The following is an 18,007-nucleotide window of genomic DNA, read 5'->3' as shown; positions in this document are numbered from 1 at the left end:
CAATCTCAATACCTTTACTATTGAACATGAAATTGAAAATGATTTTAGTTTTCTTGCTGCTCACTTTCAATTGCTATCTTTTACACAATGCGTTTAGAATGTCTAATGTATACATTTATTATATTCAAGGGCTAAAAAGTAAACGACTCCTGTGAATGAACTCTTACCAATCAGTGACCATGAATAACTAGTACCGGGTAGTACCCTTTATTATGCGTTTATGAGCAGGCTTTCTGCATTTACTTGAACACTTTAACAGACTACCATAATTTGCATAGCCACACTACAATAATCCTGTCACAGTGCTTCAAGAAAGGCTTTAATGTAGTAGGCAAGCTCAACATAATTCTCCCATAAACAAACAACTTTCTAAATCCCATCATCTGTTTAAACTGACCACACAGCTACTAGGACCACACCACATTGAAACTTTCGGGCTAGCAACTTTCAAGTCTGCAGCGGGGAATTATGGGCCAGTTTTTTTTTATTACTGCATAAATCACCAGCTGGTATGGTATATCTGATTGACTATTTGCGCCATCAATTACTTAGCTGGTGTATAATGCCCATTATTATGTTACTTTTAAATTTTGCAATGTACATGTGCCCAACCCTCAAGGCATTAGAATACAAATATCATGAGCCTTAAAGAGTAATACAAATAGTATTATAAATAATCATACAAGTCAGACTAATAACCATCCAATGGAATTGACAGTGCATTTTGGTGATGCTTATAAAAAGTGCGTAAATATTTTATACATGTGGCTAGGATTGATAGTTACCGGGAAATGTAAACCCCTGCAGTTTACAAAAAACATGTTTTGAAACTCTTTCAATAACTTAGGGAATTGCAAATGTACTAAATATGTATTTGCATTGAGAAGCTTTGCTGCTTTCACTCGTGAAGCTCCAACAGTGGCAGGTAATAGTGATATTAAGAAATGGGGTAATGCCAGATTGGGACAATTGAGGGAGTGAATATGCCTATCTACAACTGCCTGGGCTTCCCTGTATTCGTGGCGACTTCAGGATATGCAAACAAATTTTTAATTTTGGGATTGACAGGAACTTGTTTTTGTTATACTACACATACCGGTTTACCTACCATTACACCCATACATACATTCATATTATACTTTACATTAGCATCTTTGCACACTGGTTGAAGAGAAATGAACAAAACTTCAACTAATGTAAATTCCCAGTCCTATTTGTTACTTTTGATATAGAAATGTTAGTTAGAACCAGTAGTTGACTAACTCATGTAACTTTGGTAATTGAAGTGAGAAAAAGTTAGTCAAGAGATTGGTAAGATAAACAAACATTCAAGTGTGGTGTATCTGAATTTGGAATTTAGCAAAGTATATATGTTCAAATAGCATAACCAACACAAGTGATTATTAGTTTTTGTAAAATATTTATTCGAAAAAAAAGTAGACACAAGTCATGTATATAAATATAAACACAGAACGATGAACCAACTTGGGGTAAAAGGAAAAGAATATTATAAATTTCAGACAGACTTTAGAAGATATTTTATGCAACTCAATAGTCAACAGTCAAAATTAGATGTGGCAACAATATGTCAAATTCCTTTTAGTATGGAAAGAACATTGAAGTCAGCAAATGTTTATTCTTCTAAATATAGCCATATATCCACGGTTTTCATTTGAAATCCATTTCAATCAAATCCAAATGAAATGATTTGCTTGGCATATTTACGACCCAGCAACTGATGAATATTGGGTGGGGCAGATAGCTGGCAAAACATTTAGTCAAAGACCATGTTTTGCTGTACATGTTTTGCTTATTAAAAAGACAATGCGAATAACGAATAGTTTGTTTTAAGGTACAATTAACTTTATAGCAGTAGAATATTCATTCTATGCAATAACAATAATGTACATGTGCCTAAGATGTATCTGCAAGTAAAGCTACTTTAAAGCATTGTACACTAATCTTTACATTACTGTAATGAACCAAGACAAGGATTTTATACCATATCAAGATGCATTTTCAAACGAAACAACTAAAATATGCTCATTTATCCACATAATCTCTTCTTGTACTTGTTTCAAAAACTGTATGCAATCTATATAGACAAATTATATTTTTTTTATTGCAAAACAAGGCAAACAATCATAAATAAAATAAAGATAAGAACAAATAAACCACAAAAAATGTGTTGGAGGGGTGCCAGAGTGTAGCTTTGAGAGAATTATCTTATACTAGAAATACTCATCTCATCGTACACAGGGTGAAGCAACAAAAATATAAAATATATTTAAATATTGGCATGTTACACACCTATACCAAAAAAACTGTATACATCAAGTCATACAGAAACTGAGGTGTAAACATCATACACTCAATAATTTACATGTAACAGGATTATTATATACCGTACTCCCCCCCCCCCCGAGTATAAAGCCCCTCCCCAAGTATAAGCCCACCCCTCTGTTTTTGGACATTTAACAAGTTGAAGGCATCCCCGAGTATAGGCCCAGGGTGTTTTCACCGGGCATCAACAACATTTATTAAAATATGCATGTAAAAAGTGTATTTCATTGCATTCAAAAAACCTCTTGAAACCTGGTCACTGATCATCGTTTTCTTCGACTTGTTGGCGGCCGTGAAAGGTTTAAATACTTCCTTCACCTTCAGTTTACCTTTCAAAAATTGTGAATAATCAGCTTTTGGTGGGGAAAAAAATCACTGTTTTTTTGTCGAAATCAGTGTTAACAGATCACATTTTAACATCGCGGTAATTCACTTGCGCATTGCGTTGAAAAAAATACTTTGTCAATAATCGGAAAACATGATGAAACCATGGCGGAAATAGCTTGGAAAAATGGCTACAATTTTTTAAACGCACCAAACAAATATTTTTGTCTGAGGTGGTCCTTGAGTATAAGCCCACCCCTTATTTTTTCAGATTTTACATGTTCAGGCCCCTGGGCTTATACTCCTGGAAGTACGGTAGTTATAGCAAGAAGCTGCAAACCTTCATCTACTCATTGTTCTCATTACTGGTATTGCTAGAATTATTTAACCGAATTTGTTTTCTTAGCCTTTGTCGATAACCAGAACTACTACCATCGGGTTCATCATTAGATGCTCTTCTTTTTCTCAGATTCCTTCTTAGTGACCCTTCTGCCTCATCTTGGTCATCAGAGGATGAATCACTGATGGAGATATTATAAGGATCCCACGAAACATCTGAATCATCAGAATGATATGAATTCAATAGATCATAAAACGTTATATGATTATCATCATCACTTGAATACATCTCTTCGTCTGTGAATTCCTCACTGATTGTTGTATCAGTGGATTGGTCACAAGAATCTTGTACCCATGATCCATCCTCAGAACTTTCATGATCAGTAAGAAGATCAATAAGTGGAACTTCATCCAAGTCATCCTCAACGTTATGGCTGTAATCATGATCATTTTCATCGCTGGTGCTATCACTTGTAGCCAATTGTATGCCGGATATTTCAGACTCATTGTCATAGTTATGTTCACTGCTTTCGTCATAACTGCTATCATGACCATTACTATCATCACTATTTTCACTGCTACCAGCATAATTATCTGAATTGTCATCTGCATTATCAGAATCACTCCCACCACCATTATTGTCATTATTTTCTTCATTCTCTTCCTCCTCCTCCTCCTCAACATAGTTATCATCACCATCATTATCATCATAACTGTCTTCATCTTCATCATCTTCCTCTTCTTCCTCCTCCTCCTCATTTTCATCTTCATTCTCATCACTCCTGTTGTATGCTGCAATACTGGTGTCAATTTCATCAGTGTTACGCAACCTATCTATTTGTTGTTCAATTTTAAGCTTTAGATCTTTCATCTGTTTTACTTCATTTTGGACAAGGTTTAGTTCATTCATGAATTCTTTTGTCTCTTTTATCCACTTTTTACAGTTTTCTTCAATCTCTGTACAAAGCAGATATCACAATAAATCGGATTGTGTACAAAAATCACATGTCCATTTTAAATCTGGTCAATTGACAACATTAGAATTTATTTCATAATTAATTGCATACACAAATAACACAAGTTTATATTAAGTAGCATAGTACTGGATGCTGCCATATGAAGTAGCATAGTGCTTGATGCTGCCATATGAAGTAGCATAGTGCTTGATGCTGCCATATGAAGTAGCATAGTGCTTGATGCTGCCATATGAAGTAGCATAGTGCTTGATGCTGCCATATAAAGTAGCATAGTGCTTGATGCTGCCATATGAAGTAGCATAGTGCTTGATGCTGCCATATGAAGTAGCATAGTGCTTGATGCTGCCATATGAAGTAGCATAGTGCTTGATGCTGCCATATGAAGTAGCATAGTGCTTGATGCTGCCATATGAAGTAGCATAGTGCTTGATGCTGCCATATGAAGTAGTATACTGATTGATGCTGCCATATAAAGTAGCATAGTGCTGGATGCTGCCATATGAAGTAGCATAATGACCTGGAAGCGAATAATTATAACGTGGCACAAGTCTGAATAGGTCATACGTATGCGGTTACAGGGTCCATAGCACCAAGAGCCAAATGAGTTCCAAGACCTTTCCACACCTTTTCCCAAGATATTTTGACCTTTAATTCAGGCCAACATCATCACCAAAGTTCTGAGGATATGATTGTTCCCTGGAGAAAACAGGCCTTTCTAAAATGAATTAATAACTTTGAAGAAATTTAAAGAGTTTTCAAAGATTTTTTTTATTTTTCCTGTAATTAAAGACACCACAAAGATATTCCAGACCTTAACAAATCCAAAGACTTTCAAAGAATTTTCCCAATGCTATGTATGGACCCTGGATTACCAATGAAGTCAAAGATTCTGTTTGCACATTAATACACATCATTTGGATGTTGAGCAGGGGTAGTGACATAAGGAGGTACACAATGCTTACAATGGCAAGGCGCTTTGCCATGGTCATGAGTTTGAATATTGTCTTGCATGTTTATATGTCCATAAGGCCAGACGTTTATTATCCCTTGTTTCGCGAACCCGCCGAATGAACAGGAGCCGAAAAATGAAATTAAAGTTATATTTTTATTTCATTACAGAGTCATTTCTCACGCCCGCCAACTTGTAAGCACAAAAAAATGCTAAAAAAAATATTATTTTTATCTTCATTTTTTTACCGCCCACCGCATAACAAATCTAAGTTGCATTTTCGTGGGAGTATCATGATCAAAGTACCAAAGTCTCACGCAGATGAGAAACAAGGTTATACATGGAATAAATTTATATTCCATTTCTTCTCTCCGATCAATGATCTCACTTACAATTCTTTGAGAGTCACACAAATCTAATGGGAAAAAAGAATTAATTTCATTTTTTTTTCACCCTCCTTATAAAAACTCACGAAATAAGGAATAAAAAAAGTCTGGCCTAATACAACTGTAATTTATATCACATACCTTTGATCTTGGATGTCAGCTGTTGAATACAACTGTGAGATTCAAGTGCATTCTGTTTAATGGACTGACCACATCCCCTGTTACACATAACCATCCGACATGGACATGTTCTTTCATGCTCATCTCTGTCTTTCACCAGAATTGCTCCATTACAGAAGATACATTTGCCAGGTTTAAATTCACATCCAAGCACATGTTCACTATGCCTCTCAAGTGGAATTTCTTGTGTACATCCGTTGTCATGGTATTCACATTTCATCAGTAATTTATTTATCATATTCGATACAATCGGCAAAACTGGCTTGATTTTTGACGTGCTGTTTATTCGTTTTCGACAGGTCGGGCAGCTTTTTCTGCCTTCCAACCACTTGTGAATGCAGTCTCGGCAGAAGACATGTCTGCATGGGCTTTCCATTGGATAATCGAACACACACGTGCAGATACAACATATTAATTCTGGGTCAGGAGGATGTACAAATTTATCCACATCATACATCATTGCCTGCAAAAAATAAACATTTCGTTACAAGAGAAATCACAGAAAAAAAAAAATTCTTTGCACAACAAACTTCTCAGACATAATAGTGTAATCTCCAATACAACTGCTTCAAGGCAAGGATCATTTCAAGAATGACAAAAATTGCTTGACAATTAAATAATAATATGAGGTTATTAAAAGGATACCTCAAAGTATGCACGAAGACAGTACAGCAGGAGTAACGACCATATAGTTATCCGTTAGTATCTGTTCAGAACAGAATCAGCGAACTTTGTGTAGAGTCCGGTCAAACCCAGGTGGCAGCCATGTTTGTTTTTATTATTAGAGGACGCTTGCACGTATAATCATTCCATATTTGGAATTCTCATTTCCTAATATGGTAGGATGAAAATAACCTGTAAATACCACAAAATTACGGCACAACGTAATTTACGGCGTTACAGTGACAGATGTATAATAATAGTTTTCACACAATTAGGATTTTAATACCTGCCATAATCTCAAAGAGCGCCCTCTATCATTGTTAGTGAAAAAATGTAAGTTTTCTGAAAGAGGGCAGTATTCAGACTTGTCTCTTGAGGTGGGTAAACTGCTGACAATATATCTACATTTATGGAGTAGCAAAGATATAGATATACAGCATTCATACATTTCTATTCGAAGGGCAAATGTAAAGTTTATTATGTATTATTTATTTCAGACATGCTTTTATTTTGATGTTATGACAGTGTTCTCCCCATCATGGTACCGCAATGGTTGGACACCCCCCAACCCCCTCCGCGTGTTTGTGACAGCCTTGTCTTGCAGAAATTTAAAACGTGCATTGATCGAAAGGTTATCCACCTTTGTCAGCAACACAAAGATAGCTGTAAAAATAGAAGTCTGCAAAACGTTGCCATACTATTCAGAAATGCATGGTCTCTAAATCCAAAAACAAATACTAGAGTAATAATTTTTCCCATTAATGTGACAAAAGCAATTCTCACAATTTACAAACACAATATACGTTGTGAAGATCTATTCACATTAGCTGCACAGTGGTTATTTGCAGTTTTTACTTTGCTAGTGACACAAATTATCAAAAACAAACAAAATGAAATCGCGCATTCAAAAGGAAACTACTGTAAACAAATCAACCTCTGACCTCAATACCTCTGGAAATGCCTCGTTCATACATGTAGAGTGCCTTAGTACCAACGATGCAGCCCATAGCGACATAACGTACATAACTGTGTGCTGTGGCGTTACAAGGAATAGATATGCTTACAGTGACACACTCATTTGCCGAGTTGAGAGTTTGAATTTGGTGTTTTAAGTTTTATTCTAAGTCTGATATAATCATGATCAAATATAAAATATCAGCAAGCAACCTCAAAAACTTATTGAATTATCAGACTTATAGAAATAATGATCAGGCCACATTAGAAAAATATAAATATGATGTTTATGAACAATTATACATTATGAGACTCTAGACTAGAAAAAGTAAATGAATAATGTAAATGAAAACCAGTAAGACAGGAAACAATACAGCGATCGTGTCAGAGGTAAAGGAAGTCTGATTTACTCACACTACCTCGGCCACATGTTTAATTAAAATCCGATTTTTTGAAATATTAGAAATTAACTAATAAAAATTAAATAATTAATATACATTGTTTTCAACATTAAACTAATTATTAAACTAATCACTAAATGAAATGTGATGATTATACATGCAAATTAGGTAATTACTTGAATTTCAATCCCAAACTAAACAGGTCTTTATCGTTGTTCCTAGGAACTTATACGCATGTACCAAGTCTTATTCAAATGTAATAATCATTTTTTTTTTAGCGAAAATTAATTCCAGCTAAAATAAAGTATTTTACAGTATTATGCAAAATAGGTAATTATTATACATTGTAAATGTATTTGAACCTAAAACTATTTAGGTCATCGCATTGTCACAGAGCATCTATGTTTTATTGAGGTAATCAATTAGCATGGACTTTAGCCGAAACTGATCAGCTCTGAGTAATGTCCAACAGCATCAACTTTTCTTGAAGTGTGATGATTATTACTTGAAATATCAGCGGAAAAGCAAAGATTCCTACCGAAAACTGCATATCTGATGCATATTTTACAGAGCACTTATGTACCAAGTTTCAATGAAATCCGACAAGCAGTTCTAGTGATATCCATGGAACAGAAATACATTTATTTTTCGGTAAAATAAATTTCATTCATTCATACGCACAGAATCAAAGAAAACTTCTGTGTGCTGAAGGTTTTGGAATACAACAAATAAAGAATACTGTATTAACTAGTTTCATTAAAATTTGATGAGTGGGACTCATCTGTAGTGCACCTATAAATTGGTTAATTTATGCGAATTAGCAAGCACAAATTTTAACCCTAAATTTAAATCGCATATGGCATATCGCTAAACATCTATGTACCAAGTTTTATTGAATCTGGTGAGTGGTTGGGATATTGTTGGAAAAGTAAAATTTTGGTTAATTAATATGCAAATTAGATCATTAATATGCCTGGATTTAAAACCAAAACAAAAAAGGTCTGCGCATTATCACAGAGCATCTATGTGCTAAGTCTCATTGAAATCTGTTGAATAGTACACGAGAAAAAAATGAAAAGGCTTAAAATTGATTTATTAATATGCTAATTAGGTAATTAATATACACAAATTGCAAATAAAAACTAATCAGGTATGCACTTTATCCCAGAGCATCTAAGTACCAAATTTAATTAAAATCTGATAATTGGTTCTTGAGATATCAGTGGAAGACACACACACAGAGACATACTAACTGCAAAGACTCGCATTGTGTGCTTTGCACATGGAAGCCAAAAAAAAGTCATGTGCATCAGTAAAGTTCAACAAACTTCATGGAACTTCTTGTAAATGTATATTTTAAATTATTCGATTCTAGGATTGTTCCCATTCTTTGTTATAAGAGATGAAATTTGGGGTACCAATATTATGATGTAAAAAAATCAAAAAGAAATGCCATTGATACCTACTAGGGTTTCTTCAATATACTACCAAAGATGCAATTATGGGTTGTTGGTCGTTTACAGATTTTAGCTCTAACCCTCAAAAAGTGTGTTCCATTTTTTGGCTCATGGTTTTAGAATTGTCTTCACATCGGCTTTCCCCAACACACATGCTATTATATATTACTGTCCGAATAGTTGAATAGAATAATGAACTTGTGCCCGAGTGCAGGTGATCATTTGAGCAACATTATTTTTATTACATGCCTTTAATAACATAAAGAATACAGGGTTTATATCCTAATGTTTAAAGGTAATTCTTATTGGTAAAAAGGTACATTTTTCATAAGCAGTAACAGTTTTACATGCAATCGCATTAATCAATAAGTTTGGCACTGTGGATGGATATGTTTACACATCGTGTTAGCCGACTCCATTGACAACCTGCAGACGATAATGGCTGCAGCAGACGAAATGGATATTATGCAGTGGTTGTGATCGATAGGACAGGGCCAACTTGATGAAATTCTCGGACCAGCACCAGAAAATGAAGTACCAGACGAAGTGGATGGTTTTATAAAAGCACACCAGAAGCAAAGTACCGTTAAAACCACCAAACATGATGTCTGTCACTGTACCGAGTGGCTAACTCTGAATATCTAAGAATTGCTATTGACGATGGTCTGTACATGGCTCACATGACCGCAAAAATCCCTGAATGTTCCTCTTCTAAAGTGTGTGTTTGTTTGGGGGCGGATGAAGGCATGTAATATTGAATCGATGGAAAGACACAATTGGGTAAATGTCTGTTAGACATATTTTGTGTTCATATGGAAATGCATACGTTTTGTTGGCTCAGCAAGTAGGAACAAACATGTTTTCTTGTCAAAAAATATGTAGACAACAATAGAACAAGCAGCCTCTCGACTGAGATAGCTCTGCTGTTAGCAATGCACATTTCAATTAAAGAACAGAAGATATCATTAGAAAATGAACAAATATTACAGAGGTCTACCTGAGGTACCTACATATACATATATAACATCAAAGCAATCAGAATTGGGGGTTTTTAACAAGAAATCAAAAATTTTTCACTTTTTACCAAAAATATTCATGAAAATTACAGAATCAAAGATATCATTACAAAATGAACAAATCTGAGAGACCACTACTTGTAGTACTTATACGTATAATATCAAAGCAATTGGACTTGGGGTTTTCAACAAGAAGTCAAAAATATCACTTTTTACTAAAAATGACAAAAATATTCATGAAAGCGAGGGGAGAATTGAAGATAACATCAAGAAATAAACAAATCTAAGAGGTTTTCCCAATTTACATATACAACAAATTACAACACAATAAAGGTTTGTATTTTTCAAGAAGAAGTAAAAAAAGCATAAAGCTGACAACAGACAATCATTCCGCCCGACAAAGTCGACAACAGAGCTAAAAACTGTTTTAGCAAAATCAAATATGCAACTAATAACTGTTTTAAAAGCTTACTAGATGCTAAAAGATATTTGTCTAAATATTTCCTCTAAATGTATTTGTATTCCGGCTCGTTTCTGTTGCTCTGTATTATCTTTGCACATCAATTGGGTATTGATTCTAAATTGAGAGTATCCAATGTTTGTATTAACAGCAAATGTAAAACAACTTTATATTGATATGTCTGGTTTAGAACTTCCTAAGACAGGAGCAAATATACCATCTGAATATACGTGTATGCCAGTGTAGGATACCGAATATCCAAATTATTGTAATCAGAGATAGTCAGTAAATCCATTCTCAAATAGCAACATGTGACCTGCTACTGACATGCGACTGTAATTCAGATGATTTTGTATTTATTTATATTGCATTTGTATATTGAATTGCAAACAATTACTAATATATTATGTTCAACTACCATACCAAATCAGAAAAAATTTATCAATGTCCAAAAAAGTTTGATGAAAATATTATTATTCATCATTTAAAATTCACCTACATTTGTATTTGGTCAAAAACAATAAAATCAACCTGTCACTGTCTCAACTTTAAACAAAATCCGCAAAAGCTTGTCTGAGAAACGTTGAAGTTATAAAACCAAGAAAAACACACAACTCGGCATGTTCAGCCAGCATATCAAATTTGAACAAGCAGTCTCTCTGCTGAGATAGTTCCGTCATTTTACAAGCAATCTGTTACACAGTATAAGAAAGAAGACCTGTATGAAGAGTGAATTGAAGGGATGAATAATTTCAATTTACATTTTAATTTCACACGTAAACTATTAAAAGCACAATTTTTGCACAAATATTTACCACTGGTGAACAGCTGCTGCCACGCTATTGGTCAAAAAGTTGCTCTAATGACAAAAATGGGAATCTGTAGAAAAGTTAATTATATATGCCATACAAAATACAAACAAAGTGGATTTTGAAGACTTTTTCACCATTAGCTCAAAAAATATACGAGCAGGACTTGGCAACATTGAAATGCAATGAGATTATATTTTGATTGATTAGACGAATTGACAAAAACAAAGCCCCCCCCCCTCCACCATGACACATGCAGATGCATCATTGGCATAGCCGTATTATTACAATTCTTTTTTTTTTGCTTCCTCTCTTCTGTTATCAGAATGCGACATTTCAAACTCGACCTTCTTCCAAGTCCAGTTCTCGCTCTTGATGAACTCGCTTTCTATTTTTTTCTTTGTCTCCAAAAATCTGTCATATTCCTTCTTCGTCATGTCCACGGTCATATCAGGACTGTTGATATCAACGCGGTACCAAACCCTCACTTTTTCACGGAAGTTTTGCAGCTCCACTGCCGCTTTCAGGTGGTCATCCCTTAATTTTTTGGGTGCATACTCACTGCTATTGAGAGTTGTGATTGCAGCTTGTATGATGCCTGTTGCAGCAGTGAACAAAATGGCTTTATTTTTGTGGTTGGAATCTTTCTTCTTGTCGTCTGTCAGTAAACTACCAGCACTGACGGCACTGCATGATCCTAGGATAACCGACGTGTAAGTTATATAGTTATTAAGGCGTTCATACCAGTCTGCACTGATGTGGTGTGAAACTGCGTGGAAACGAGCTTTGTCGGCAATATGCCAACCCATATCCTGAAACTCTTCTCGCCAGGTTTTTTTAGTGTCAGACTTCATGTTCAGCCACTCTTAGGTAAACAAACAGGAAATAGAGAAACTGTAATAATAATAATAATAATATTTATTAACTCGAAATACTCATGATGTATCTCCAGGAAAATGCTCATACAAAACAAAAGAAATTGTAAGAAATTTTTGTTTATCAAAAAAAACGAGCTTAAGAAATTTTAGTTTATCAAAAATAAAAACAGGCTTAGCTTAGTTTATGAAAATACAATGGGAGGTTTTTGAGATGTAAAAATAAACAGCAAGCAAATAATTTCTTTCTCTTGGTCGTGTAACAGCTGGCTGAATCCTTGAAAACAAGTCATTGAAAAAGACCGTCCCCGTTAAATTTTTGGAAGTTCTCTTTGTGCTCGTCATAATAAAGTGGAGGGGTTGTCGTGAGTGTGTCCTTGAAACTTGAGTCCCAAGTGGCGTATACAACAGATTGTTTATTTACATCAAATTCGAACACGTGCTATGTGACGACCCCTCCAGTTTAAGAAATAGCAAAGAAAAACATAGATCACAAGTGAAAGCATGTTCAAGTTATCTCATTTTAAACAAACAAGATGGCCGCGAGTCGGCCATATTTGATCAAATTGCAAATTGAATTGACATGTATCGATTTATGACATGCTAAATATCAATGAAAATGATACATGGGTAACAGAGATTTGATTTTTGATATGATTATGAAACAAAGTGACATGTATGATGTATGTACCAAATACAAATGAAAATGGTACATAAATCTTGGAAATATAGTAGTAAGGCCAAAAAGTCAGATGGCTGTCAATCAGCCATCCTTGATCAGGTTTGAAACAAATTGTCATGGACATGTATCCTAACATGTATAAAGTATGTGCCAAATTTTAATGAAAACTGACAAAGTATGTCAAAGATACAACATTTAAAAAAAAAGATGCCTGCCAGTCGACCGTCTGATCAAATTGCGAAAGAAATTGTCATGGACATGTATCCTAACATGTATAATCTATGTACCAAGTTTGAATGAAAACTGACACAGCAAGTCCAAAATATGACATTTTCAAAACACATGATGGCTGCAAGTCGTCCATTTTGAATTGAATCGCTAAACCACTGCATGTGCATATGTCCCACATAAAGTACTCGACACATGCAAAGATGAACAGAATCGGTCCAAAGGATTCTGAAATATGACTCTGGACAGACGAACGAATGGACGGAGACCGAATTATGGATATTAACCTAAAACCTATCAGGCCTATGCATCGTCCTATGACATCCATGTACCAAGTTTCTTTGAAATGTTATGATTAATATTTATACTTATTATGTCAGTTGAATAACCAAAAACTGACTACTGGTAATCATTATGCAAACTAGGTAATTTGAAATTGTTGGTTTGTAAAAAAATTCATTCATTTGCCATTAATAAATACACTTTCATAAGCAAATTGGTATCATTTTTGAACTTTTAAATAATCTGCGAAACTGAAAACAAATCCGTTGAAAGCGAAACATAGCATACTCGCTGAACGAAAGTGTCAATGTGTGGTTGACACTCCTGGCATCAGTCAAAAATAGCACAGTCAAACATGTCTCAGATGGTGGACTGCAAACTCATGCATGGATTTTTACCCAAAACTAATCAGATATGTGAATTAGTCCGCACTATCTATAGGTATGTGCCAAGTTTCATCAAAATCTAATGGTTCTTCAGATATCAGAGGAACAGCTAAAAATAGCTAATTATCATGCAAGTTAGGTAATAAATATGCATGAATTTATGCAATCTATGCATCAAGTTTCATCAAAAACCAACATATGGTTCTTGAGCTTTCAGTGAAATTGACACAGTCAGACATGCACAATTGTGTGCTTTGCCATAAACTTGTTGACTCCCATGTGCAATCTTTAATTTCTCTATGAATTAACAAGATACAAATTATTTTTTTGTCGGAACTTGGCGAATTATTAAGATACAAATTAGTTTTTTAAAATAAAACAGGTTGGCAAATTAATAGACAGCGAATTAATAGAGTTTTTACATTTGAATAACTGCAACATAGAACTGGCAAATCTGGCCACGATATCTGACCCAAATTTGGTCGATTTTGGCCAACATTTCATTTCCAGTTGTAGTTTTATGGCAACACAATTAACTATTGCTGGTCATTGGGGCACAATCCAATGGTTGTTACAATTTATTTTATTAATTAATACATGTACTAACAAGACATGTCATGTCATAGCCCCCGCTCAGAAAAAAAATTTAAAAACTTATATTGAACTTAGTTTGTGTCAGAGTGAATTAATTCATTATGAGCTGTATTAAAATTCTGTTATTAAATGTTCAGAATTGATGTGTTACAATTTTAGGGGGTGGGGTAAAAATTTATTCATTTGGCTTTTCTGAGACGATTTATAACTTGTTAAACATATAATGCGATGTGCACTTGTAAACAATTATTACCTGTCCCTGTACCAACTTTGAACAAAACTGGATGACATATCTGAGAAAAAGCTGTTAACAGCTAGAAAAAGCTTGTTTTTTTTAGATTTTTGAGGGAAAAAATGGCCTCCAAGTTGTAAAACTTTATCCAATCAAACAGGGCATGAATGACACTGAAAGTTGCAACATATAATTTGTCCAGTTTTTGGTTTGGATGTAAATTGGCAAACATGATTTCTATGGCATTCTCAGCAAGAACACCAGAGAGCAACAAACAAGTACAACAGGTAAAATGACATGCAAGTATGCAAATCAGATCTGCAAATATGTTGAAGAGTCAGTGTTGTGTCTGTTTGGATAAACTTCTTTGTACAACTATATTCCTAATACAAGAACACCGTCAATCACAGAACTGTTCCAGCGAAAAACTTCTGATATTTCAAACAGTAACAGAGCAAAGATACTGTTTGTCATACAAGTACTAGCACCAGATGAAGAACTGAGAAACTGCAATGATCCTTGGTGTACATTACCTGTGTCAACAACTTTACTTCCCATGTACTTCATGTACAGATCTACATGTAGTTTATGGCCCTGAATTAGTTTCAATATCTCTAAATAAGGACAAGAGTACTTCTCATATGACAATGATACAAATACAGTGCAAGAATCAAGAAAAAATATTATCGAGTTTTTATTATCATACATTAATATTAACAAATCATGTGAAATTGAACTTTTATGTACAGAGAAACACATATTTATGCTTTGGTTGACAGCACTTCTCAAAAAAAAAAAAAAAGACGACCTGCAAAACTTTATACAATTGTCAGACATGCAGCGAATAGTATGCTTTTGTAATACATTGTATATGCAGTTTCAGTGGCTTTGCTTTCCGAGAAAAAAAATTCTGGCTCTGCACCTGAAAAAAACAAAAAAACATTTAGTCAAAAGTAAGCAGAGATTGTAGCATATATGCTCCCATTAGCTGTTAAATTTAATTAAAAAAGATATTTGTGTACTGTCTTTTCAGTACGAAAATATATTACTTAATATATTTATACCAGCCAGAAAGAAATTGCAAGTTTTCACTGAGCAATATACATGGACAACAATTGATGCATTTCTAGCAATATACTGTTTGAAAGGCTGCAAGATGTAATGAAGTAGCGAAGTAGCGAAGTAGTCTGACTGGCTGGGAAACTGCACAGTACATACAAAAATGTATGCAGATGATATATGAGCAGCTCCACCAAATATAAAAATATTCTTTCCATAGTTATGACTCTAATGTGAATGTGATTTTCCACTCCTTAGCAATAGTAGTTAGAGTATTGTATTGTACTGTATCGTACAAGTTTATTGTGATTCTATGTGTTTGTAATATTATTTAGCTTTATTTAGCATTCTGTTTAGTTGGTTAACTTTACTGTATCTTAATGTCGTTCATTTTATTTTTATACGACCATAGAACAACTCACTGTAGTTTGTTTTAATGTTGAATAAAAATTAAAATCAGTCACTGTATAGTGGTGACGTATTGCGCAAAATTGTTGCAAGGACAATACTTTTCTCGATTTGCGTGTCGTCGTGCGTCAATAAAAAATGCATGGAATAGTCGGCAGTATCGATCAAGTTCGTCTAGTGTGACATTCGTGGCTGGCGACAAGATGCCGTCTAATCGTTTAAATAGGCGTCAAGGAGGAGTGAAAAGCCCTAATTTGGTGCTACAATAGACGTCATGGAATGTTGGAAAATTACAGTCAATCAAAAAAACTGTTCACATGACAACAACAAATATTCACTATGCATTATTTTTTTGTTGGTAGCACGGTACGGTAGCTTACTTGTTTTTGAAGTGTTGTAATTGTTGATTAGTACTCAGTAGTGATTATATTAACGTACAAAAAATAAATTCGTTGAATTGTTATGAAATGCAAGTAAAATTCAACTTAGTTTTATCGTAAGCAAATGTTTTCGATTACATGTTAACGCTCGATGAGACAATATCCGCCATGTTATCCATGCCCACGACGCGTGTTTATAATGACCAGATAGGTCAAGTCGCTAATCAACCAATCAAAATGCTGGATGGTGCCCATGTGCTCAAATTACCATAAAGCATTTAAATATGACAGTTCAGCGACCTCATGGTGAAAGCAACACGAAAGACCAGATTTACCGATGTTTTAGTGCGATCTTTTGGCTTCGTTTCTCATGGGGAAAAAGGCAGGATTTTTATAATCGGATTTAGAAAAATAAATAAACGTACCATCCCAAATAAAAATGTGCCAGATGGAATTTTTCTGTGGAAAAAATAAACGTACCGGTACGTTTATATTGGGACATTTAGACCTCATGGTGAAAGCAACACGAAAGACCAGATTTACCGATGTTTTAGTGCGATCTTTTGGCTTCGTTTCTCCAGGGGAAAAAGGCAGGATTTTTTTAATCGGATTTAGAAAAATAAATAAACGTACCGTCCCAAATAGAAATGTGCCAGATGGAATTTTTCTGTGGAAAAAATAAACATACCGGTACGTTTATATTGGGACATTTAGCGTTGTGGACAAGCTCTCCTGAGTAGCGACATATTTTTAACTTCGCCTATTGCGTGATCAGTGGATTACGTAAATAAACCAACACTTTCAATGAGTACATGCCGACCCAACTAAACTTGTTTATGGCTGTTTATGAACAGCGAGGACGCATCTCATAGAACAATAGCTGTGGAAATCATAAACAAATGTAAATGTTGCGGAAATCAAGCATGGCGATAATGATTTTGAGCGAGGCAGAGTCTGGCAAGCGTCTCAGAGCAGCATTGCGCCGACACCACCACGACGTTTGAATCCCGGTGAGAGCACTGCAAACCTCTTAAGTCACGAGGTAAACTTTCAATTTACACAATACATAATCAGTTCCTACAACCATAATAAAAAGGCAGTTTTTCTGGCGAAACTCTCGCCAGGTTAGCAATAGTTTCTCACGATCACCAAACCGGAGACACAAACGATAATACAAAGTGTATAAATACCATAACAAGCACAGTTTCTTACCTTTGAAATTGACGAGACACAATTTTGTCCATAGAAGCGTTGCGCAAATAAAGATTCCGGGATACAATATCCTCACAAAATTGACTGATTTCCACCGAGACGAGAACTGCGTAAGCGTCATCAAAACTCGGATTAAACTCGGGTAATTTCGGGAAAAGTCGGATTTTGAAGGAAAAATGTTAAAAATCAAGGAAAAACACAGTGAAACTTTGAAGAATCGAAAAAATAACTTGATGTGCACCATAGCACCATCAATTTCTGTCTCTGTACCAACTCTGAACTTAATTGGATCACACATGTGTGAGAAAAAGCTGGTAACATGAAAATGTGCACGCACATTGCACAGACACAACCCAAATTAATACCCCCCGCCCGAATCGCAGATCCGGCGGGGGCTAATAAACATTGAAT

At 34.8% G+C, this 18,007-nt stretch overlaps 1 protein-coding gene and 1 long non-coding RNA gene across 2 annotated transcripts in view; both read right to left on the bottom strand.

Moving 5' to 3' along the window:
- Window positions 1-1,400: 1,400 nt before the first annotated feature.
- The window catches only part of LOC100369450 (uncharacterized), a 35,954-nt gene continuing 19,347 nt past the window's right edge, over window positions 1,401-18,007 (bottom strand). The window contains exons 2-3 of the mRNA XM_006812032.3: window positions 5,460-5,961; window positions 1,401-3,963 (exon numbers count right to left, since the gene is read on the bottom strand). Of these exons, the coding sequence (XP_006812095.1) occupies window positions 3,014-3,963; window positions 5,460-5,958 (1,449 nt within the window). The 5' untranslated portion in view covers window positions 5,959-5,961 and the 3' untranslated portion in view covers window positions 1,401-3,013. The remainder of the gene's footprint in view (window positions 3,964-5,459; window positions 5,962-18,007) is intronic.
- On the bottom strand, window positions 15,229-17,719 carry LOC146739266 (uncharacterized). Its single transcript, XR_014930142.1, has 2 exons — window positions 17,597-17,719; window positions 15,229-15,459 (listed from the first exon to the last, which is right to left on the bottom strand). It is a non-coding gene; the product is annotated as an uncharacterized LOC146739266 (long non-coding RNA).

Source organism: Saccoglossus kowalevskii, chromosome 8, assembly GCF_978046115.1.
Source record: "Saccoglossus kowalevskii chromosome 8, keSacKowa6.1, whole genome shotgun sequence".
Classification (NCBI taxonomy): Eukaryota; Metazoa; Hemichordata; class Enteropneusta; family Harrimaniidae; genus Saccoglossus; species Saccoglossus kowalevskii.
The sequence above is the reverse complement of the archived record's forward strand: the minus strand, read 5'-3'. Positions and strand labels throughout refer to the sequence as shown.